A 26,205-nucleotide genomic window follows, 5' to 3' on the forward strand; every position below is an offset into this window, starting at 1 on the left:
GTGTTTATCCAATTAATGTGTGCCTTTCTATCTGTACTGTAAGCTCCAGGAGGGCTTGATGCTTACTAACTAATGTTTATTGCGTGAGTGAATGAATGAGTGAGTAAATGAATTAAAAATGGAATTTTAGATACAGGACTTCCAAGATTAATTGACCAGATATTACTATCTCTTAGAAGTATTGATCTACTAAATACACTTGTCTTAGTATATATATTACCCTAGTAATAATAATATTATAAATAACATTAATTCAGTGCTTGCTGTGCCCCATGCATACCTTTAAAAAGGTATTAATTACTCTGTAGTTTACTGGTTTACTACTATATATCAGACGTAGTCACAAGTATTTCATATACAGTATCTTTATTGCCTATAATAACCCTGAAAGGTAGATTTTTATCACCAATATTTTAAAGATGAGAAAACTAAGGCTTAGAAAGAGTAACTTACTCGTCCAAGGTCATTTAGCTAGTAAATGATTGAGGCATCATTTGAATCTAGATTGGATGATTACAAAACCATTGCTCTTTTAATTGAATTATACTTTCTCTAAATAACCAAAAATCTGAAAGTTAAAGGGCCTTTTCTAGTACTTAACTTTATTTATAGAAAATAATTTATTCTCCTCAAAAAATTCATACCATATAAAATTACTTTGCTTCTCTTGTTTCTAGAAAATGTCTATTAATAACCTGTTCTCAAAGATTTGGAAATGTAAAATTGTGAAGACAAGTTAAAATTGACTTTTATTTAGTGCTTATTAAACAAGTCAAATGTTTCAATCGTGATATAAAATATAGTTTCTTTTTTCTCCAGTATCTAATATTAACTGTAAAATTAACTGCCTTTTCAGTGTGAATGGAAAAATGTTTTCTTTTGTCACAAAGTAGTACGATAGGGCAATAAACCAAACTAGACATTTTATTACTTTACTTTTCCATTTAGTTTTTAATTTTTAGTTGTTATATTCTGGAACTTTAACTGAAATCAACAGCTGTTAACTTCTAATTACAACAGCAGAACCAGAACCAACTTGAAAAGAATTTGATTTTTTTTTAAATAAGTGAAAGCCAGTTTTTGATAGAAGCTAGTGATGTAATAATACCTGTTAAAATATTTGAATGGCTCAGGAAGGAGAATGCCCTCAGTTTGGAGTTGAATAGAAATAGTATTTCCCTCTCAATATTAGGAAATATATGAAAATTTTACAGGGGTAGGAGAAGGAAAATAAAATTAAATGAAAATGGACCTTTTGAAGTATATAAAGAGCATTAGAAAACTGCAAAATAACTGTAATATCAATAAAGGAGAAAGTTTCAAAGAGAAAAATGCTACATGAAAATAAAGCTCATTAGGTTATGCTACTTGTTAATGGTAGGGCTAGCCTTGATATGTCTAATTTCAAAGCTTGCACTATTTTTACTGCGATCATGAATGAATGTTTTGTAAAATGGAGTATGTGTATGCTCTATAGATATCAAGAATAATGCCCTATCAGCAGAGTGCTCAGGAACAATTAAATGAATGAACAGATGAATGAATGAATGAATACGTATTAACCATATCCCAAATGAACATTTATTCTTCCACAGTTGATTGTTAAAGTAAGTAAAAAAAAGATTACATAAGTCATTATATGCGGAGCAAAGAAGTAGGTTTCTATGTCTTATTTGATATACTTAAGTAACATTTAACGAACTCAGAACACTTTAAACTGATCCGTTTTTACTTTCACACTTTGTTTTACAAACCATTTAACTCTATTAGTGACTTCCTAGTATGCTGTATTTCATATAAGGCACATTTATTACTGAATATACTAAAGAGAGCACGCTATAGCAGTTTAACACATTACACAGATCCTTGGTGTGTCTTTTAAAAGAACATAAAATAGTCCGCTTTAATTTTTCAAGGCAAGTCTTTTGAAATGTCTTTGAAAAAAACCTGTAGTCATTGGTCTCCAAACCCTCAACTGAATTCCTCCTTCAGTAGTAAAAGTAAATTTAGGTGAATATTACCCACAAAACTACTAGTTATGGTTCCTGTAAAAACCAGATATAGTGGCTCTAACTATATGTCGTAGACTTCCTGCTGCCCTTTCTGGCCAGATTAAAGAGGACACTTGAGTTTCAACTGTCACCCCTGCTGATTAGGGTGAGGGCATTCATGTTTCTTTAAAATCATCAGCAGCTGGGAACTGGGGACTGAAAAAGATCCCTGGAGTAAGAATATTAATAAGACTTGTGAGAACAGATGTGTCTATTATCATGCCTAATATCTTGGCACTTGTTTTCCAAGGGTCCACCTGGTCCAGCAGGTATCCCAGGTCCATCAGGAAAGAGAGGTCCACGGGTGAGTAGATGGGCTCTCTTTCCCATGTGCTGTTAGAATTATCAACTTTCCAGTATGTTTTTCCTAATATTGTACAGTATGTACTTCCTTTGGAAACCTGCCTGGATCTTCAGACTTAGCCCTACCTTTGCCAATTCAAGAAAAGGTTTGGAACATGTGCAGCTTGTTTCTTTGAGTGTGAACACCCAGCCAAAGCATTCTCTGTGGACATGTCCAGGAGAGATTATCAAATTTGTAGATTAGTGGCTATTCTGGTGCTACTTGTAACATTATTCTTAGTTATAAAGTGATCTCATCTGTAGTTGCTAGTCCAAGGTGGGGTTCATTTGCTTTGGGAAATGAAGAGGAGTGGGCTGCCTCAAAAGAGTGCATTCCTGGATTACATAGTGGAAAATATTGGAGCTCTTGACCAGAAAAATAATTGTCCTGAGGAATAGAACTGCCTTAAGGATCAGCAGTAGTTTCTCACATTACACAGGTCCAACAAAAGATTTATTGCTGTGTTAGAATGAGTTTCTTTCAAACCTAAAAAAAAAAGTCGGCTTTTATTAATAGAAATCCTTCAAAAACTAGAAAAAGAATTGTGATTTTGTGTTATAAAGACAAATACAAATACCATATATACTTTCTTTGCATCCTGATTCTTATTTCTCATACAATCTAATGAAAAATCATCCTAAAATCTTACTTTAAGTTGCCGGTATTCACATCAAACTCTTGTCCCTGTGAGGCCTAAGGTGAATGCTCACTGGGCTCTGCGTGTTCTTTAGCATGCCTTTGGTTCCTCTATACTTGAGGACCTATCACATTCCTCCCAGAGTCTCTTCTAAACCTTGCCCACTCTCCTCTAGCCTGCAAACCGTTTCCATCCTTCTACCTCTCTGTCAGGAGACCTTGGATCCTACTTTTCTGAGGGATTGAGTCTATCTTTGTACTAATTCCATTTTCTCTCCTCCACTAAGGCTGTTCTTCTCCCACAGCATGACCTCCACATTCTGAAACTCCATCTATTCTCATCATACAGCAGTCTCCTTCCCTAAATTCCATCTTTTTTTTTTCATTTATTTGTCCAGTTCTCCTCCCTTTAAAGAAGGATCAGTATTCTTCTCAAGGTTATTACATTTGTGTTCCTAATTTTATCTCCTTTCAATTATTTAACTTAAAACTTGTACTTACATTTTTTCTCCCTAGATTTTATCTCATTTGGCGAAAACCAACAAATTATCCTTTTTTCAAAAAATCCCAAACTTTCATTGATATTAATTTTTCCTTAAGTTATCATCCTGCCTCACTCTTGAACTACTGAGCTTTATATGATGGATTTACATTGCCCTTACATCTACATCAACAACTCATTTGTTTACCCCATAAATTTTTTCCCTCTTTTCTATTAAAATTTATTTTTTGAAGGTTGCAAATGACATATATCATGAAATCTAATTTTTTTCCTTAGTTTTAACCTAGATAGATAAATCTTCATTATTTTCATTACTGACATCCCTCTCCTTTCTGAAACATTTATTAATTCAGAACTAATAATTCTGAAGTATTAAATATCCCCTCTATTAATCCGGAGTTAAAAAGATAGATAAATAAATACTATTAACTATATGTTATGTGTTGCGATAGAGGTATGGCTGAGGAGCACAGAGGTGGGTACCAAACCCAGATGAGTATAGGAGGCCTGGAGACCTGGAAGGCTTTTTGGAAGTGAATCTTAGTTCTTCTACTTGCTGCTTGTGTGAGCTTAAGTTTCCCTATTTGTAAGTGGGAGTAAAAATAACCACTTTGTAGGATTGTTATAAGGATTAGTAATAAAAATTATAAAGCATTAATACAGGTACTGGCACAGAAAAGGTACTTAATAAGTAGAAGCAATTATTGAATTCAGATTGGGAAATTTATCAGCCAAGTGAAATTAAATGACAAATACTCATTTAGTGGCTAATATGTGCTAAGTACTACATTGGTAATATAAAAAAATCTCTTTTCAAAGAATTTATAATCCTGGAACTAAACAGCACATGTCATAGGCAGTTAAAATAGCAATAAAATATTTAAATGACAGATTAGAACAGTGTAGGAAATGTCCCAAGGCAATGTATAATTAATTGCAAATGAATTTTACATGCAGCAATTTCTATAGAAGTTAGTAGGAAAGAGAAATGATTCATGCTGATGTAGCTAGGATTTTAAAATGAGGTGGGATCTCAGCTGACACTTGAAGAATGATTTGGGTAGGTATAAGGGGAAAGAGTTAAATGAAGTAAGTCTTTAAGGCATATGTAATAGCATAAACAAAAACCTAGGTGGAGAAAGAGTTAACACATGTCAAGAGGAGAGTAACTAGACAATTGCACCATGTTACTTTTAGGGTTCCTACTCTGCACAGCTTTTAGAAGTAGCACTAAGTAATATGGCTGGAAATAGGGGTGGTAAATAAGAGAGGTAAATACCTCAAGGCAGTGTTTGAAGCAAAAGACAGAAACCACAGTTCTGCTCTATAATTAATGTAGCTCTCTTTTCCAAGACTGAAATATCCAACATCTCAGAAAAGATACAGAATTTTGTAAAAAAAATGAAGTAATATTCATTTTAATGAAATTATATTATGTAATATTTATTTGAATAATATAATAAACACTGTCTGTTATTTGTATCTAGATCTGTCCTAAGAATGCTTTGACTTTTTTTTACTATTTGCAGGGCATACCAGGGCCACATGGAAATCCTGGGTTACCTGGATTACCAGGTGCAAAGGTGAGTGATTACTAGTGAGTATTGCATGATTTTTCTGACATTATTAAGGAGGTCCTTAACCTTTAAAGCCAACCTTGGGACATTGAGGATCTCTCTCATGTTGAAGAGCATGATTCTTCAACAGGATTGTCTTAGCCTGGCACAGAGCTGGGTTCCTCTGAAAGCCCACCACACTTGGATTTATATACTTAGTGGTAAAGTCAGGTACAGGCCTGCTTTGGTATTCCAAAGTCTTTATTGTCAAAATATGATGGCAATACATGGAAACCTCTGGAATATACAGATTTTGAGTTCAGTAATTTATCTTAAATCAAGGCCATTTTAGAGTGTAAATAAATACTGAGGAAATAAAGTAGCATTCATTTCCCTGCTCCACACTTCCAGAATATTTTTTTTTGAAAACAGCTAACCTGAAAGCCTATATATATCAGCATACATAGTTGTATGATAGTAGTGTGATAGATAATAGCGTGATAGATAGTAGTATGAGCATAGAAAAAAGAATAGAAGAATACACACCAGGCTGGTTACCTTGGGAGGAGGTATGGGAATGGAGAGATAACTAAATTATGTATATATATGAGATTAGGTGAGCATTTAGGGCCTCAGTTGCCAGGACTTCATGAATCTTTTAGGTCTATTAATAGCCCCTCTGCTTATAATGATCACACTCAGAAGTAAACATGTAACCACATAGGATAAGGGTTAAGAACACAGATTTTGGGTTCCGACAGATTTGGGTTCAAGTCTTAGCTCTCTGGATTTATGTGACTAAAAGCAAATGACTTGCTTAGCCTCTTTAAGCTTCATTTTCCTGATTTCCTGGTTTATGAAATGGGGAAAATCACGGTCCATCCTCATAGGGTCGCAGAGAAGGCTAAGTAAATTAATGTGAGTAAAGCACTTAACATGGTGCTAACGTGTCGTAAGTGGCATCATTATTATTAATAGGTAATAATGATAACATATCGCTAACTGCCAACGATTTTTTGAGTTCAACAAAAATGTCTCAGAGAGAAAAAAAAGACTCTAACTCAAGTCCAGATGTGTAACAGTGAGAGGAAAAACAGATCACTTCTAAAGAAATTAGATGTTTGATTTGAATTTGTGATTCCCTAGCCCTTCAAGCTTTATTTGGGGACTTAAAGGTTATTTAGACTAGTAAAAGGTTAAAGTAGTTGTAAAGGCCTAGCTCATATTTCTCCAAAGGGCTGTATTTCCAGGGGCTTTCAGTCCTGTCAGCCTCATTTCCACAATAGGAGCAGCATTTCCACAGGGCTGCATTCTCCTACCCCTTTCCCTGCCAAAGCCAGTAGTACACAGTTAGGCACTCAACTAAATAAACCAATAAAACATATGAATAGGGTGGGGAGAGGTGTAGATAGAGGTAGTGGAAAACCTTCCACTGAATTGACTTCTTAAAATGTGTATACATATTCAGAGAAAATGTTTGAGAAAGTGAAGAACTTTGTATCAAATAAAAATTATCATTGTCCCAAGATTAAAAACAATGTATTTCTCAGTATTTACTAGTATAAATATGTGTCTTTGGTAAAATGATGTAGGAGAGATGAAAATTTGAATCTCAAGATTTCTCTTTAATATTATATTTAGTAATACGGATATGATTTTGACCATTTATAACTATTTGCCAGTAAAATACTTTTATGAACCCATATACGAGGGATTTTTTAAAAACCCTACTTTTAATTAGCAAGCAGCTCATTAGACCTCTTGGAGACAATCTTATAAACCTGAATATTAGTCTTTAATTCATATTTAATTTAATAATTTGATAACTGTGTCCAAAATAGCCAAAACTGACCATGGTTTGTTTTAACTGCACATACTTGTGGAGGATATTAGATTTATGTCAAAAATTACCACTGTGTCTTAAATGCATCAAATAAAGCTCGTGGTGTGTGGTTTTCTGAAAGCAATTTTTCCAGATATTTAATATGTGGTTTAGAGTAATCAGAATTAATAGAACATTCAAGTTTTCTCCCTTATAATCCTCTTATAATATTTATTCAAAACAATGCAAACAATGCTGATTGCATGCTCTTGACAATAAATTTTGACATGTAATCACAGGATTTATTTTCCTTCAAGGAATAAAGATTACTTTTAAATTAAGGGATTTTAGAGTATCAAGACAAATCCAGCTATTTTTCCTTTCTCAGTTACTGTTTAGCAAGAATAACACAGTTAGGGGCCTGCCCAGTGGCACAGCAATTAAGTTTGCATGTTCTGCTTCAGCGGCCTAGGGTTCGCTGGTTTGGATCCTGGGTGCAGACCTAGGCACCACTTGGCACGTCATGCTGTGGCAGGCGTCCCACATAAAATAGAGGAAGATGGGCACAGATGATAGCTCAGGACCAGTCTTCCTCAGCAAAAAGAGGAGGCTTGGCAGCAGATGTTAGCTCAAGGCCAATCTTCCTCAAAAAAAAAAAAAAATGACATAGGTAGAATTATTGGCTTCTAAGAAAATTGTATAAAATGTCATCTTGTCACTTGCACAAGAAATCATCTGTCCATTTCAAAAGGGGATTACCTGAACGGATGGAAAGAACAAATTAAGTCAATGGCAAATTTAGAAAGGTTTAACTCAAATGGGAACTGCAATGCATTACGGAACCTATATACAGATATATTTGGATTAATGTACTTTACAAAAATTTTTAGAACCAAAAGGTAGCTTATATTAGTTAAATGAGATGAAGCACATAAAGCAGCTGATTGAATGCTTGTACATAGTTGACACTTAAGAAAATGTTACTTCCCTTTTCTCAGAGGAGCTACTTAAGAGGAGACTGGGTCAATTAGAAAAGCAACTTTTACTGAAAATACAACATTTATTATTTGTTAAATAAAACAAAAACAGTCTTGTGGCTCTTATGAATGAAAATACCTTATAGTATAGAAATATGTTCTATTTATAAGGCTATTTTTTTTTGAGGAAAATTAGCCCCAAGCTAACTGCTGCCAATCCTCCTCTTTTTGCTGAGGAAGACTGGCCCTGAGCTAATATCCATGCTCATCTTCCTCTACTTTATATGTGGGACGCCTACCACAGCATGGCATGCCAAGTGGTGCCATGTCCGCACCCAGGATCCTCACTGCTGAACCCCGGGCCACCAGAAGCAGAACTTGTGCACTTAACTGCTGTGCCACAGGGCCAGCCGCCTTATGAGGCTATTTTAAAGTTTATAAGAATAAAGCCTATTTTGATAAAATAGTCTAGACTGATGCAAAAATTAATCCATTTTATTTTGCTATACTTTTACAATCAAATTAGCATTTATCATAAGGGACAAAAAGTGTAAGCTGATCTTGGTAGTTCTCAACTCTGTTCAGATGAAATGAGTTCTCACTTATGAGTCTATCTTCCTTAATAGGCTCTTAGTAATTTGAGTGCAGGGGCCAGATCTTATTCATCCTTGCATTTGTGCCTAGCCCAGTGCCCAGCATGTGCTGGGCACTCAATAAATGTTAAACTGAACCAATAAGCTGATTTAATATTAGTGACAAGGCACTGGTATCATAAAGGAAAGAGAACTAACATTTATTAAGCACCTAATATCTGACAATTATTTTATTATGACATCTCATTGTTTCATTTCAATTAAGAGTACTATTCAGAGTAGGCTTTATTATCTTCTGCTTTGCATAGAAAAAAACATACTCAGAGAGGTAGGTAAGTACTTAACTAAAGTAACAGTCTGTAACTGATAGAACTGGATTAAGAATTGGTTCTGTCTTACTCTTTCCCTTACACCAGATTGTGTCTCCTAACATAGTGAGAAATTCATTTATAAAACACTACCTTAAGGAGAAAGGGTGGGGGTGGGGTGACCTAATGGAATTTAAAGACTTTTTGAGTTCCTTTAATAATATTAACAAAACATGTTTATTTCAAGGCTCCAGCTTATCCTGTGGATATTGATAACATATAAAGATAAACTCCATGAAGAATGAAACTAATCTCTAGTCCCTGAGAACTGTGTTGTTAAATTGTTAAATAATAGAAGAATAAAGTGCCACACAAATTTTTAGTGGATCTATAGCATTTTTTTTTAGCATTAGACTATAATGATTTAAAACAGAGAAGGAAAGTCTTTTAAGCTAGCCTGTTAAAAACCAGCTGAAATCATTAGCTAAAATGAGGAGACGGTAGAAATAAAGTCCTTCCCAAAAAATCACAAGAAAGTAAATTCCATTTCTTGTTTGCTACGAGAATGGCTTTATTCTTGTCACCACATGCCATCTGGGTCCACACTGTATCATATTTATCTATTTAACGAACTTTATTTGCAGGGTGAAGGAAATTTTTATTAGTATGAACTAAACATGATTAATTGTGCAGTACATCTTTGAATGTGAGTAATGAACGCAGTCTATATCTTCAGCCTCCCATTTACTTATAATTTTAGTCCAGGCAGTCTATTTGTGGTCAAGATAGTTCCTTTCCAAAAACACTGCTTAAAGGAAACTTAAACCCTTCCCACAAACATTCAGAGTTTATATTACTTTAGTCAAGTCCAATAGTTCCTTCAAATTTAATCCAGTTAAATGAAAACATCTAATTCTAATAAGTTGCAATAACAATGACTCATTAGTAACATTAAATGAAATGTTATTAATAATATTAAATATTGAATCCCAAGGAGTCATATCTTAGTGCTCTGTTCTATTCCTGGTTTTGATCCTATGCTCCCATGTCTCTATTATATATTTTTCTAAACTAGAAGTCCCTAAACTAGAAGTTTTCCTTGCATGTGAATTACAGAAATATATTGAATATAGATGCTGACCCATTCTAAGAATTTTTTACCAAGTCAGATTGCTATGAAAAATTTAAGTCCAACATTCTGAAAATGTAAAAAGTGATAAAATGCTGAATATTGAGGTGCTCCTATTATTATAGACAACATAGGGAGCTTCTTGTGAAGGACCAGACAAAATATGATCCTTTCCTTTGATTCTGTGCTTGTGAGTTCACGGTTAAAATATGACTTAAATGTATTAAAAATGCTTCCTTCTAGCTATCAAAGACTATTAGGGTCTTGTCAAAAAGATTCAGGAGCCAATTTGAAAAGGCTTCCACTAGGTAAAAATTGATGTAATTTGAACATCATTAAGGATAATAATCACAGTGGATTAAATCACATCGAACATCTCTAAATTCCTAAGTTATAATGATGCTAAAAACAGACAGACAAACCGTCACTGGTCACCTTTAGAGAATGCTATTACATCTGTGAGACTGTCAAATCCTCTGACGTCAAATGGGTATTCAACAATTCAATTCAATTCTGACACTAAATACCCCGAGTTAGTGTCAGACTCCATAGATTTAAGGGCTTAGTCCCACAAGACTGCCCACACTTGAGATGCCAGCCACAGACAGGTTGCCTAGGCTACTCACTAGGCTACTCACACTGGCTGAGTACAAATTCAGGGGTTCCCACATGCCCCCTGCCAGCTGGTCTGATATTTTGCTAGAATGGCTCACAGAACTCAGGAAAACACTTTACTTAGGTTAACTTGTTTACTTTGAAGGATACAACTCAGGAAGAGCTAAATGGAAGGAGATGCACAGGGCAAGGTTTGGAGGGTGGGGGCTCTGAGTTTCCAAGCCCTCTCTAGGTGTGCTACCTGCCCAGCACATCAGTGTGTTCACCAACCTGGAGCGTTGGAATCTCTTTGTACAGGAGTCTTTTATAACCCAATCTCTAGCACTCCCCTCCTCTCCCTGGAGGTAGGGGAAGGAATGGGACTAAGTTCCTACCCAATAATCACTTGTTTGCCTTTCTAGTGACTACCCCCTATCCTGAAGCTGTCTGGGGGCCCCACCCTGAGTCACCTCATTAGCATAAACTCAGATGTGGTCAAAAGGGGCTTGTTAGGAATAACAAAAGACACTCTTATGACTCAGGAAATTCCAAGGGTTTTAGGAGCTCTGCGCCAGGAACTAGGGACAAAGACTAAATATATTTTTTATTATACCACAATGTCATTATATGGAAAACTGGTAAATAGAAGAAAAATAAAGGAAAAGAATAAAAATTTTCTTATGAAATTCCTTGCTTTTCCTATAGAATTGAACCTATATTTGGATAATTGGATAATCTGGATAACTGAACCAATTATTTGGACAACCAAATAATTTATGAAGGGAAAATTTCTCTTTATAGAAAAAGCTAGTAACTGAAGAAAGAATGCTAGAGTTAAAAATCACCATTTTTTGCAATCCTGATGAAGAAAAGGTTGAAAAACAAAAAACACCTCAGTAAGTCCAGAGGCCTTGAGCAAGAGGCTGCTTGACAGCCTTTGAGGAGTAAATGAATGGGATAAGTGGTAGAAGACAAATCAGAGAGAGAGCAGGAGCTGGATTATGTAGGACCTTCTAGGTAAGGATTCTGGTTAGATTTTACTCTGTGTTGGAGATTCACTTGCTTGAGTTCTAAGTAGATAACTGACATCATCCAATTTATGTTGTAAGAAGATACTTCTGGCTGTCAGGTGAAGAATAAATTGGGGTAAGAAAAGGATGGAAATAAGGATACCAGTTTAGAGACTACTTCACTGTTCTACTCAAACCCATGCCATTGGTGATGATGGCATAGGCTAGAGTGTTAACAGTGGAGGTGGTGTGAAGTAGTCAAAATCTAGATATATTTTGAGGTACAGTCAACATGATTTGCTGGTGGATTACATATATGGTGTGAGAGAGAAGAGTCAAAGATAATCTAAGGCTTAATCAGTTAAATGGCTGATATTGTGGGAGCACCTGGAATGAGGAGGAACAGGATTTCAGGTTTTTATTTGTTTGTTTGTTTTGTTTTGTTTTGTTTTTGCCTGGAAAGAAATGAAGAGTTCATTTCCATTAGTGTTTTCATAGAACCAACTTTTGACTTTATTATTTTTTCCATAGACTATTCAATATTTTATTGATTTTGGCTCTAATATAAACATTTAGAGCTATAAATTTCCCTCTAAGGACTGATTTAACTGCAACCCATAAAATTTGTTATGTTGTCTTTTATTATCATTCAGATTGAAAATATATGCTTTCTTTTTTGACTCATGGGTTATGTAAATATGTTGTTTTGTTTAATGTCCATCTATTAGAAGCTTTTTTAGTTATTTTATTTCTATTGGTTTCTAATTTAGTTCTATTGCGGTCAGAGAGCATACAATGGAAGAGTTCAATCTTTCAAAAATTTATTAAGGTGTTTTATGACCCAGCATGTGATCTGTCTTGATGAATATCCCATATGCACTTCAAAAGATTGTATATTTTGCAATTGTTGAATGTAGTGTTCTATAAATGTCAATTAGATTAAGGTGATTAATGGTAGTGGTCAAATTTTCTCTATCTTTACTGGTTTTTTGGTCTAGTTGTTTCAGGAGTGTTAAAATATCCAACTATGATTTTGGATTTATTTCTCTATTTACTGTTTAGGGAATGTGTAGTTAGTCAGTGTTTGCTTTATGTATTTTCATGCTCTGTGTTCATGCATGTTTAAGGATTGTTGTGTCTTCCTGATAAACTGACCCTTTTATCATTATCAAATGTCTCTATCTCACTAATATGTCTCTTCTGGAAGTCTAGTTTGATAGTAACAGAGCCACACCAGCTTTTTTATGCTTATTGTTTGCCTTGTATATATTTTTCTTTTCCTTTACCTATCTATATTTAAAGTGCATCTCTTATAGACAATGTATAGTTGGATCTTACTTGTTTATCCAGTCTGATAATCTCTGGTTTTTAATTGGAGCACATTAAGTCCATTTACATTTGTGTAATTATTGGTATGATTGGGTCTTGGCCTTCTACATTGTCATCTCTTTTCCATTTATCCCATTTGTTGTTTGTTCCTTTATTCTTCCTTTTCTGCCTTCTTTTGAGTTAATCAAATATTCTTTGGTATTCCATTAATTTCTCTATTGGAATTTCAGCTGTATCTCTGATTGATTAATTGATTGATTTCAGTGGTTGCTCTAGGGATTACAATATGCATCCTTAACTTATTCTAGTTTACTTAGAGTTAATATGGTAGCACTTCATGTAAAATATAAGACCCTTGTGACACTGTGGTTCTATTTACCCATTACTTCCATCCTTTGTGTCTTGGTGTCATTTATTTTGTCTATATCATTATAAACTTCACAGTACAATGGAATAATTTTTTTATTAAAGAAACCACCTTTTAAAGAAATTAAGAGAAGAGACAAAGGAGTCATTTGTATTTCCTCATTTATTTTCATTTCCAGGCCTCTTCATTCCTTCCTACAGATCTGAGTTTCTATCTGGTCTGTCACTTTCCTTTAGCTAGAAGAAGTTCCTCCAGTATTTCTTGGAGTGCAGCTCTGCTGGTGATGGATTCTCTTGGTTTTTGTTTACCTGAAATTTATTTTGTCTACATGTTTTGGAGGATTTTTTATAGAGTATAAAAATCTTGATTGAGAGTGTTTCTTCTGGCACTTTAGAGAGGCTTGTTGTTCTCATCTTTTGGCCTCCACTGTTTCTGATAAGTTAGCTATCATTCACGTTATTATTCCCCTCAAAGTAATGTGTCATTTTTCACAGACTGCTTTTGAGATTTATCTCTTTGTGTGGCTTTTAGCAGTTTGAATATGATATATTTAGGGGTGGTTTTCATAAGTATTTCTCTTTTGGGGTTTCCTGAATGTCTTGGATCTATAAGTGGTTTTTTGTTTGTTTCTTTTTGCTTTGTTTTTAGCAAATTTGGGACATTTTTGGCCATTATTTCTTCAAACAATCTTTCTGTTCCATTCTTTCTCTCTTCTCCTTCTGAGAATCCATTTACATGTAAGTTAGATGACAATATTATCTCACAGGTCACTAGAGCTCTGTTTTTGCTGTTTTTTGTTCTCTCTTCTTCAGATTAGATAACGTCTATGGATCTGTCTTTAAGTTCACTAAACTTTACTTCTGCCTTCCCCAATATACTGTTAATTTTACCCAGTAAATTTTTTATTTCAGATATTGTATTATCAGTTCTAGAATTCTAGTTGGTTCTTTTTATATAGTTTTCATTTGTCTGCTGATATTTCTGTCTGTTCATTCATTATGATCATTTTTTCCTTTAAGTCCTTGAACACATTTATAATGGTTAACTTAAAATCCTTAACTGCTACTTCCAACATCTGGCTCCTCTTGAGGTCTGTTTGTATTGACCACTTTTTTCTTTAACTCAGGTCAGATTTTCCTTTTCTTTGTATGTCTGGAAAATTTGATTTTATGCTGGATATGATGCATGATATGTGGAAGAACTTTAGATTCTGTCTTCTTCCTTTGAAATCTTTTGACAACTGTTCATTTTTGTTCTGTAGGTAGTTGAATAAATGGCTCATCACCTTACCCTTGTACAGGGTTGGTAACTTTTTAAAAGTACAGATTTGTTTCAGTTTTGCTCATAGATTTGGTGTGAGTCCATTACCCCAAGGATATAGCATTTGCCTCTAAAGTATGGCCTTTCCTGAATTTCAATGGAAAGGTGTTTACCAAGGCATTTGCCATGTCCCTCTAAAGTGATGTGGCACAAATTCCAAACTATTTCTCCTGTGATGGCCCGCAGCTGAAATTTGTGTTCAATTCTTTCAGCCTTCTAGTTGTTGCTTTCTGCTGAGCTCTTTGGAATCTATCTCATGCAGGCACATGTCAGGGTCAGCCAAAAATTGAAGAGTCCATAGCCAGGTTTGGGGAGAAGTTATCTTCTTTCTTTCTAGGATTTTTCTCCCTCAGTTTACAGTCATTTTGGTAGCCCCACACTCTGTCCTCTAACACCATTAGCTAAAAGTTCTATGGTTTTCTACTTGAATTATAGCCACTCTGTGCAGACTGAGAAGTGTCTTTAGGAGAAAAGCTGTATAAATATGTACTACACCAAGTGTGGTTCTCATCTTTCAAGAGTTTAATCCCCTCCAGTGTGTCTTGTTTTTGATTGTTCTCCTATGTATTCAAATACTTGTTTTATGCATCTTGTATCTGTAGGAGGATTTGTCACATACATGCTACTCTGCCACTATCTGAACCAGAAGTCCCAAGAGTTCCTTTTTGGACATACTCAATTTGAGATGATTATTTGACACCCAAGTAGAGATATAAAAAGGATATATGGATCTGGAATTCATGGGACATGTCATAGCTAAAAATATACATTTCAGAGACATCAGTATATATATGAAATTTAAAGCTACAGAAGTGATCAGATCACCTAGGGATGAATGTAGACAGAGAAGAGAAGTACCCAAGGGTACTCTTGGGGTGTTCTAGAGTTTAATACATTAAGAAGAAGAGGAACTAGCAAAGGAGACTGAGAAAGAATGATCAATGAGGTAGGATAGTGGTAGGAACAAAGACCTGACTGGAGTAGGTCCAAGAGAGAATAGAAGTCTCCTGGCTAACATAGACAACTTTCTAGGAGTTTTTCTCTAAAAGGGAACAGTGTAATGGAGCAGAGAAGGGAGATGTGGGCTTGGAAAGTTGTTTTTTAAGATGAGAGGAATTACAGTATGTTTAGTTGGTGATGGCAGTTATCCTAGAGAGAAGTAAAAATTAAAATAATTCAGGGAAGTCAGTGCACCAATGATATTCTGGTGAGAGAGGGGGTTTGGTTATGAAGGAAGACTATTTTGGAACAGATTTAGGTGAGGTAGTGGATTTGGTCATGAGAGCTTGTGAAAGTTGAAAGTAAGATCATCAGCTTAGAGTGAAGACAGAGAAGTTATGAAATAGTCACCTATGAAAATGAGAAAGTGAACTGACTAAGGCAATTACTGGACACATCAAAAAGCAAAACAAACCAATCAATGTAAGCAGTCAGGAATTTAAAGTGAGATTCGTCAGCATGATTGTTTTCTCTTAGTCACATTCAGCTGCTAGAAGGACAGGGCAGAGCAGGTGGAGAGTGCAGATTTAAGAATTGCCAGGTAAGTTTACAAGACAGAGAGAGAAAGAAGCAATGGTGTCATTATGTATGCAAGGGAGTGATTATAATGTCAGACCCTGATATTTAGGCTGGCTAAGTATTGGAAGGGAGGTCACATGGGGGACAAGACAGTAAAACTGTGATGGGATCACATACTAACAATTCCACTGGGTCAAATAATTATTAAAGTTGTGGGGGTTTAGAGAGAGTAAACTAAAAAGATAGGAAGTGTTCGTTATAGAGTGTAATGCTTAAACTTGAGATTATGTATCTTGTGTAGTTATTAGCAATGTTAACGTCAAGAATATTCAAGTGGCGCTACCACAAGATCATGTCATTTCGAGTTTCTTTTATGGTATTCTCCCAATTTAGCTCATGTATACTCTGAATTTCTCAATTCAGAATTCTTTTCATTAAAATTTTGCTGCTCCATCAATCATTCATTCAAGAGTTGTGTTCTCTGCTTTCAAGATGGCAATAATTATAAAATTGATTTTAATAGTCTTTAGTCTTATTATTTCTCATACTAACTACTGACATATTTATAATCTATAGAGAATTTGATCCTAAATTTTGCAAGGTAATCTAGGTAGGTATTATTCTTATTGTCATTTTACAAAACAGGAATTTAAAATTCACAGAGATTAAATGACTTGTTCAGTCTGTTCACTCCAAATTTCAATGCTCTTTCCATTATGTTGGATGGATTCTAATCTGATAAATCTATTCTAACATGTTAATGAGTGTAGTACCTTAAAGAGTTTCCCTCCCTAGACAGAGGGACCTCTGGAGATCCAATAACCATCTAAAAGATAGACTAAAAGACAGACTCTGATAATGAGGATTTTAGACTCTGGAGTAGATCAGTGGGGTAGGTGGGACTTTTGCAATCCTTTGAGTAATAAAGGACTGGCAACTTCCTTTTCCTCTTACTCATACTCAAAAGGATATATACCTCCTTAAACAAAAGTCATATAGGAGTGAGTAGAAGTCCATATTGAAGGTCAAAGTCAATTATGATCAATTTATAAACATTATATTTAATTCCAAAGAGGATTTGGAAAGCCAGTTCTGACTAAATGTGCATCAGAAGTCATACAATTAATACGAAATGAGGGAGAAAGTAAGAGATGTTGGAGTATTCTTCAATGGTGGGAAGTATGCCCTACTTCTGTGACATTTCAGGTGAAGTTGGCATGTTCAATAATCTCTGCTTCATGCATTTTATACTAGGAAGGATCAACATACAACTGGCCAGGTTAAGAGCATTTCCTTCATGCTGACTTGCAATTCTGGTTCTAGAACATGAGTTGAGCAAACATATTTGAGTGGAAATAAAAGAGATTTGACAAATATCTTTAAATATGTTGCCCGATGTATAAAGCTTATGACTAAGAAAAAGCTCTGTTTTTAAATCTAATTTTTATTTCTTAATTGATTACTTTTGCTCTCTTTGTTTTTCTTAAAATGGAGGGTGAAATGTTAAATTAGTTGATGTTATTAAGAAAGCCGATAGATAATAGCAAATTCAAATGGGACCTAAAAATAAGGATTTTAAATGTGAGATTTATAAGTAAAAACATTGGTCACAAAAGATTTTATTATATTTAAACTTCTCAAGAGCTATCATTTCTTAAGTTTTTCTAAACTTCTTCGTAAATATTGCCTCAAATCAATTGGTTAGGTGTTATAATAAAAGATTAAAACTAATAAATAAGATGTTTATTTTATAGACATTGTGAGATAAGAAAGAAAATTGACCTGATTTGCCAATACTTTTCTAAGCAATCTTAAGCAAATCATTTAACCTTCTGGACCTCATTGCTTCTTTATCTAAAAAATGTGATTTTCTAGATAAGCTCTAATATCTCATAAATTCCAAGTATATTACCTCTTTTTTGATAAAGAGTTGAGTTCTTAAATATTGACATATCACTAAAGCTGCTTTTCGAGTCCCATAATTTTGTAATCAATGATCTAAAATTGTAGCCTTAGAGGTAGAAGTGGTGACAGCTATTGAAGGGAAGAGGTCAGCTTGGAAAACAACTTTTTCCTTAAAAATTTTCTTTTTCTCTGGAACATAGGACTCTTTGCCAATGAAGACTGATTTCTAACTTGTAAAATGAAATGACTTACTGGGGAACATGAAGGACTTGACTTTTGGTCTTCCATCTTTCATCAGTCAGTTTGAGTGCTCTTTGAGAGCATTCCTGAATATGTGAAAGAAGACATGACTATTTCCCTATTTCCCAGAGAGTGAAAATAGCATTTAGAAATCTCTAGGAATGAGAAGTTATTTATTATTAGTTAATAATGGTAATGAAATCAGAATATGAATTATACAGAGTGTCAGTTCTGGCCTCTTAATTTTATGAGATGTGAAACAGTTAGAAAAAGAGATGCTTTGCTAGTATGCATAATAAGAAAGATTAATATTGCACAAAAAATTTGGTTGAAAGCTAATGTCATATTTCTCTCGAAATGTAAAAGATAAAGATTCCCAGAGTGTGAAAAGTATTTTGGCAATTAGAGGTATTATTAGGGTTTATTTTTTCTTTATTATAAAAATTATGTAAATTGCAAGATTTTTGGAAAATATTTAAACTTAGAATGATACCTTAAAATTTTAAAAATTAGCATTAACAGATTTCTTTTAATAAAAGTAACTAGCTTTCCAATGCTAAAATAGGAGTTATAACTCAAGATGTCACAAAAATGGAAAAGTTAATAGAGCCTTTATGTAAGTCCCTTAAAGAAAGATGTTTCAATAGTAGTATAACTTTATTAGATTTAAAAAATCAGCTATGTCTGGGGAATTTTTAGGAATCTTCTCAGCATTTAAAAATAAGTCTAACAAATATATATGTTAAGAAAGTAAATAATCTATGCCTATCTCAATTTAAAATAATTTTATTTAATACTATATAATGTGTATAGCATCTAATGATGCATACAGCTGAGAAAGTGTGATATATTATATTGTAATTTATGCTTCACCAAGCGTTTTCTAATTGTTTTATCTAGGGCCCCAAAGGAGATCCAGGATTTTCCCCAGGTCAAGCTGTTTCTGGAGAAAAGGTATTTATTTGTCCGTGAAATAATATCATGGTGATATATTTCAAGCATTTTAAAATCCTTTTTTTCTTCTTCTTCTCCCCAAAGCCCTCCAATACATAGCTGTATATTCTAGTTGTAGGTCCTTCTAGTTCTGCTATGTGGGATGCCGCCTCAGCGTGGCTTGATGAGTGGTACTAGGTCTGTGCCCAGGATCTGAACTAGTGAAACCCTGGGCCGCCGAATCAGAGTGCATGAACTTAACCACTTGGCCATGGGGCCAGCCCCTAAAATCATTTTTAAATGTAGAATTTACAGGGTATCAGACAGAGACGATAGAGAACTATTGGATTTTGATGAAGGAAGAAATATTTGAAGAATTAAGTGAATTATATCATCAGCTTAATTTATCAATTTAAATCTTAATATTAATTTTATTGAGTGTCTACTGTGGCCTACCATCATACTACCTGACAATTAGGGATGAGTGAGGCAAAAAATTAGAGCAAGATGTGGTCCTAACATAAAAAATTTGCTCTTGATATGCATGTACACAATAATACATAAATTCCAATGCCATTTTACACCTTTTTTAGGATAGTTCCACATTCTTTATCTTGTTTAAGTCCCACAGTAACTGTGAGAGAGGCAGTCATTATTATCTTGTTTTCCAGTTGAGAAAACAGAATTCATAGAATTTAATTGACTCATGGTATGTGGCAGAGTTAATGATATATTTAAGTTTTCTGATTTTTAGTCCAGTATGCTTTTGATTTTATCATAATGCTGTGAAATAAACAAATATTTAGGTAAAAAGAAACTACCATTTTAAAGTAAAGATAGCAACAAAATCTTTATTAGGAGGAGGATTCGGTTTTCCAGTGAGGATGTCTACAAATGGAGTCTTTAGGAATACATCTGGGAAGCTTTATTTACACAAGCACTTGATGAATGTGATACAATTATAGGATGTTTTTGTTTAGGTGGTATACAGTCACAAACTTTTAAAATCCCTGAATAATTTTGGTTTCTAGGTTGAAATCTGATCTTTTAATTGGCTTACAGAAACTCTGGTAAAACTTAAAAAGACATCACATTATCTTAATGGACTTTACAGATATACTAACAAGTAAGTCCACAAAAAAAAATTTATCTAGAATCTTAAGAACTTTATTGCTGTGATGTAACTGAGGTCACTGAATCTAAATAATTTAACAAGGCAATGGAAGTTTACTATTACGAACACAATATTTTCATTGGCCCCTTAATTATTACAAGTAAAAAAACAACCTTGCAATTTCAGAAAGAAATATAAATGCCATCTTTTAAAATATCTAAATATAGGACATTTAATTTCTTACTTAAAATTTAGAAATCAGGGGCTGGCCCAGTGGTGCACTGGTTAAGTTCACGTACTCTGCTTTGGCCACCCAGGGTTTGCAGGTGCAGATCCTGGGTGTGGACCTACACACCACTCGTCAAGCCCTGTTGTGGCAGGGTCCCACCATACAAAACAAATAGGAAGACTGGCACAGGTGTTAGCTCAGGGCCAATCTTCCTCATGAAAAAAAAAAAATTAGAAATTAGAGGTCCACTCTGTTTTGGTGATTGCTTTTAAATAAACTCCTCAAATTAAACATTCACATTTATATCAAATGCTTGGTTTTATCTTTCCTTGTGGCTTTCCTGTACAAAATACAGTGGTTCAGTATGTGTACAGTATCTGTATATTTACAATATAGGGTGGCTCAGCATGGGAGTTAAGGGTTGGAAGTATGTCAGTCTTTTTTTACTTTTTGAATTACTCATATACTAATTGTGGTTAATGCTATGCAGGAGAAAAGTAGTAAGATATAGGATTTAATAGTATGCTGCCATTGAGCTTTAAGTAACTTTTAAAACTGAGAGATCTATTTCTAAAATGGTAAAATTCAAAAACTTTTCTTAGAAATTGTATTACAAGGCTGGCCCTGTGGCCTATTGGTTAAGTTTGGATGCTCAGATTGGGTGGCCTGGGTTTGCTCGTTTGGATCCTGTGCACTAGCCTACACCATTAGTCAGCCATACTGTGGCTGAGACCCACATAAAACAGAGGAGGACTGGCACAAATGTTAGCTCAGGGCTGATCTTCCTCACCAAAGAAAAAACAAAGGAAAGGAAAGAAATTATATTTACAGTAAATTGGGTTCAAATATCTGCGGATGCAGGATATTAATTATATATATACACAAATGAATACAAATAAATACAAACATTGGTGGGAGTAGAGGGAGATTGGGAAACTGTGTTTTATTTTTAACCATTTAGCCATTTTTACAATAAATATATGGTTAATGATGAAACACTAAAAGAAATGCAGGGGCTAGTCCTTCACTATGTAACATCCACTAAGTAACATCTCTCATACAGCATACATAAGTGTTTAAGCCCTTTTGGGACCTCAATGACATGCAAAAATAACTTTTAAATAGTGGTAATTTTTCTTTTCCCACATGTGAGATATTATTATTGTTCCCATTTTTAGACGGGGGAACTGTGAAGGGAGAACAAGTGATCCACCCACAATTAGAGCTAGTGGAAGGAGATGAGCCTCCTGTCTCCTAGTGCAGCTTCCCTTCCCAGCCCCCCATCAGAGTAATAAATGTAAAAAAAAAAAAAAATCTGTATAAATTGGTCATCCCATTGTCAATGGAAGCCATCTTAAAGATATGTTAAGAAGCATTGAAATGAATATTAGAACAAACGGAAAAGCATTCCATTGCTAATAATCAGAAACATCCTTTTCTCTGCTGATTGTTTAATTTGATGACATACTCAAGTAGAAAAGGCACTAAAAATTAAACAACATTAACAGTCGCTAAGGAGTTTAGGATTATTATCTAAGTACTCCTTTTTTCTTTCAAACAACACTACGTTTTTCACGCACGATAAATTTGTCACAGTGCAAAGGGAGAGAAGGGAGGTAAACGGAAAGTGCACCTGGTGTACACTGGCTCAAGATTACCCCTCCTTCCTTTTTGACATGTTTTTCCTTGTCAATTCACACAGCCTCCTCTGTGTCTCTCCTCGTTGCTTCCACCCGCCACAGACACTCCTTCCCCCTCACCGGTACACTTTCTCCTCCTACCGCAAGATGGGCTCCGGGCTCTTACCAGAGTCAGGTGGAGGGAGAGGCAGCCGGCCCGAACCGGCGAAGTCTCGTCTGTTGGAGCCAAGCACACGATACTTCTAAGAAATTTTCCCTGGAGTTACTTCCCGGTGGTACCGCAGAAAGCACCAGCACCGCCCCGGAAGCGGAAGTGACCCTTTCCCTGGTGTGCCTCGTGAACCTAGCCCTGCCCCCTCACAGCCCTGCGTCGAGGTTCCGCGTCGGAGTCCCGCTAGGCTGCAGGTCTTCCCTGAAAAGGGCAGGCTTGAGCCCACCACGGATGCCCCACAAAGCGCTTGTAGAATTTTTAAGTAATCTCTGAGTTTTTTAAAACAGGGTCAACTTTGGAACGACAGGAGCTTTGGGAGTAAGGGCATTCCTAGAGAAAAAAACATCAGAGAAAAAGGAGCGGGGCATGGAGGTGGTGTAGTACAGTGCAGGTTTTCAGCCCCGCAAGAGAGAAATGCTGGGAGCCTCGGAAACGGTCTCAAAAGGTGTCAGAAACGAGGTGAAACTTGAGCCAGATTGTGAAGATCAGACATGAGTGCGGTTAGGTCATGACGTCGAAGATGAAATCCTGCAGCAAGGGAATTCTAATTTTCAACTCTCTTTCATAACACTAAATCTCTATTTGTGTTTTGTTCTTAGGGTGACCGAGGCCTTTCTGGATTAATGGGGCCCCCTGGTATGCAAGGTGATAAGGTAAGAAGTTAGTTTTACTTTGACTTAATTGATGTCATATGGGTCTGGGAGCTCTTCAACTCCTAAAATCTCATTTTGAAGTGGAGCCCAAAGCCAATGTTTTAAATTCCTTTTCTCAGCGAAAGGAATTAGTATGCTGCCCCAATCCAGGAAAGTGGTGACCACAGAAGGCAGGGTCTTAGGAAAAATAAAACATTCAATTCAATTAATGGTGGGGAACAAAATTCACATGGTGGAGAAAGTAAAAAAATCACTGATAGAATATTGAAGCTTTTCTCTTTTTTTATTGTATTAAGGCAGTAACCTACTTCTGAAACTTTGAAGTCACTTTTTAACTTTTTTACGTCCAAAGTGAGGTACACTTGGTTATAGGTAATACATTTAGCCTTTTCTATGGGGTTCTCATTTTATTAGGAAATAATAATCTGTGCCGTGATATGTGTATGAATGTGAGGCCTGAAGGGTAGGGTCGAAGTGAGGATTGGGGATAACTCATATTAACACAAGTCTAGCATGTTAACACAGGTCTAAATTCTCCTCTATATGTTCAGCTTTTTTTCCTAAACACTGAGTTGTTTATCTTTACAGGCGATAAGGAAGACACAAAATTTCTTTCTAAGGTTTTACTGGCCCCGCAATATTGGAGGGCAATATTTGACTTGATGTGGATGTCTAAATACATATGAAAATGAGCTGTGTTGGTGTCTTAGTGTCGTATTCCTGTCCTCTTGAGAGCTTTAGGTTGGAGGAGGTATTTAGGGGCTGGTTACTTGGATCAAATCCCATCTGCCATTTTCTAGGTCCCATTGCCCTTGGATGGGTTGCTTAACCTCTCTAAGCTTCAGTTGCCTCTTCTGTGAAATGTGAAGATACTACCCACTTCATAGAGAGTTGTTGGGAACATGGAATGAGATAATCTATGCAGTACAGTGTCAGACAAATAGCAACCCCTAATAAATGTTAACCATCAGCTGTTTATCTGGTTTTGGATAGGATCCTGACCTTGTTTGCTTTCCTTCATAACCCCTGTTAAAGGACTGAATTGTAAAATGATGAAAAAGGTTTTGATCTCATGGAGTATGACCACACCACACCATTATTTTTATGGTCTTCAGACTACTCTTCATCCTAGATAGTACTTAGCATCTGTTAGCTCCTTTGAGGTTGTTGGTTGCTCCCATTGAGACGTGAAACTGCAGAGTGATCGTTTCTAACAGAATTGGTCTTGAAATACACTCACGAATCTATTTGATTAATGCCACTCAGTATGCCTCTGACCATTAAGTATTCCTCCAAGAAAACTGTACTGATGAATAGGATCAACAAAAAAGATCTCATAATACAGAAATTACCTTAATTGTGTTATTTGATATTCCATATATAGTTATTGCATCTGAAAGAATGACACTACATGTGAGAGAAAAATTATTACTTGCTAAGATTAAACAATGCCTGTGGTTCACGAAATTAGCAATGCAGAAAAGGAAACACTAAGTAAAGGGTGAGTGGTTACTATGCAGAGGAGCATATAAAGAATTATTGTCTCTGTGTTTGTAGAGACAATTTAAACAGGCTGATTTTTTTTCTTTCTGCTTTTTCTCCCCAAATTCCCGCAGTACATAGTTGTATATTCTAGTTGTGGGTCCCTCCAGTTGTGGCATGTAGGACGCCGCCTCAGCATGGCCCAACGAGTGGTGCCATGTCCGCGCCCAGGATCTGTACTGACGAAACCCCAGGCCGCCAAAGTGGAGCGTGTGAACTAAACCACTCGGCCATGGGGCCGGCCCCTAAACAGGCTGATTCTAACCCTTACAGCAGATTATCATTTTAACTTTGGAAGTATACTTACTAAAGACAGAAGATACTAGTTTCCAAAGACCGGTGCACATGCTATCTGAGTCTTGGCACATCAGTATTTTAAACTATTAAGATTAATATATTCTTTTTGGTCTGTGTAAGTCTAGTAAAGTGAAATAACTGTATTATTTTAAACAAAAGGGAACATGGATTGAGTATCTTTCACAGACTTTTTTTCTCTTATATGATTTTTTAAACTTTTAAAATCTGGCTTTTATAGTCACTTAATAGGAGTAGATCCTTTAGAAGCCAGGGATCTTGACATATTATCAATTAGCAGCTGTAGCTGAATTTTCTCCAGAGAAGGTTTAGTTGAAAATATTTAGAAACTGAATTACTTCCTGATAAATGGTTTACTCTGGTTTGACAGTAGTTCAGAACAGTGTTGAAAGATTTGAGATGATTTTGTAGTTTTTCTGAGAATGTTTTCCCCCTTTTCAGAGTGTGTCTGTTAATGGAAACTATGTACAGATTTTTACAAAACAAATATTTCTGGAGAAAGGACATAAGGATTCAATCTAAACCTAAACTAATTCTCCACATAGCAGACTTGGGACAAGTTTCCATTACACCATCTATGTGCATGTCTTACTTTTATATGAATATACAATAGAAATACATTTAAAATGAGCTTGATGGACTATTCCCGTAGTTTGTATGGAAGGGGAAAGGGCAAGACCCATTATTGGGTAGAATGTTCAGGTAAGTTATGAGCTGTTTTTATGGACCTTACTAATTTTGGTTCATTTTTTGAACCACCTAGGTCACTCTCAGTTATTTCCTGCAAACAGGATCCATGCCAGGAGAATGGCTTATATTAGCTATACCTAAGAACTCCCATTTCCTTCATCCTTGCAGTTCTACCCCTAAAGTACTAGATGAATTCTTAAAGTCATGTGTGGAGAACACTGACAGCTTATGAAAACTGTTGAGATAAATAAACAGAAGATTAATATAAAAAACATTCTGAAGACTAAAATATTGAGACAGAAATAAAAAAGCAAGTAAATTGGCAGCAATATTTTTTTCACTCTTCAGTAGATGTTTTAGTTCTCTCTTTTCCTCTTTTTATCTCTCTCCCCCTGACTTTTTTTTTTTTTAACCAGTATTAACATCTTTAACAAGCAATGTGTTTCCCCAGGTTGACTGGTCACATTGCCTCAAGCTAGCCACTTTCATGTAACTCTTATTTTCCTAGGAATGAAGCATGTTTTCACTTCTCACTAAGGGTCTAAATTTGTGCCAAAAAGCAGATAAGTTGGATCCAGAGTGCATGCTGGGTTGGATGGATGACAAGCCTCATAATTCTGATCTTGGATTCCAGATGGATTTTTAAATTGGTTTTTAATATGGCTGATCAGTTGCTAT

At 35.3% G+C, this 26,205-nt stretch overlaps 1 protein-coding gene and 1 long non-coding RNA gene across 20 annotated transcripts in view; one reads left to right on the plus strand and one right to left on the minus strand.

The window, feature by feature from the left end:
- The window catches only part of LOC111773604 (uncharacterized), a 196,070-nt gene extending 173,638 nt beyond the window's left edge, over positions 1 to 22,432 (minus strand). For all 3 annotated transcript variants that reach the window (XR_002808244.2, XR_011438848.1, XR_011438847.1), the window contains exon 1: positions 22,283 to 22,432. This is a non-coding gene — a long non-coding RNA (uncharacterized lncRNA). The remainder of the gene's footprint in view (positions 1 to 22,282) is intronic.
- Positions 1 to 26,205, plus strand: part of COL24A1 (collagen type XXIV alpha 1 chain) — a 349,220-nt gene that overhangs the window by 31,619 nt on the left and 291,396 nt on the right. For 12 of the 17 annotated variants that reach the window (XR_011438845.1, XR_011438846.1, XM_023641737.2 and 9 more), the window contains 4 exons: positions 2,302 to 2,355; positions 5,062 to 5,115; positions 19,101 to 19,154; positions 22,927 to 22,980. Coding sequence is in view for 13 of the 17 variants with exons in the window: in XM_023641737.2 (XP_023497505.1) it covers positions 2,302 to 2,355; positions 5,062 to 5,115; positions 19,101 to 19,154; positions 22,927 to 22,980 (216 nt within the window). In the remaining 4 variants the exon portion in view is untranslated. Of the gene's footprint in view, positions 1 to 2,301; positions 2,356 to 5,061; positions 5,116 to 19,100; positions 19,155 to 22,480; positions 22,590 to 22,926; positions 22,981 to 26,205 lie in introns of those variants that run through there. The other 5 variants (XM_070267386.1, XM_070267384.1, XM_070267385.1 and 2 more) reach the window with 2 other exon arrangements.

This window comes from Equus caballus, chromosome 5 (assembly GCF_041296265.1).
Source record: "Equus caballus isolate H_3958 breed thoroughbred chromosome 5, TB-T2T, whole genome shotgun sequence".
Lineage (NCBI taxonomy): Eukaryota > Metazoa > Chordata > Mammalia > Perissodactyla > Equidae > Equus > Equus caballus.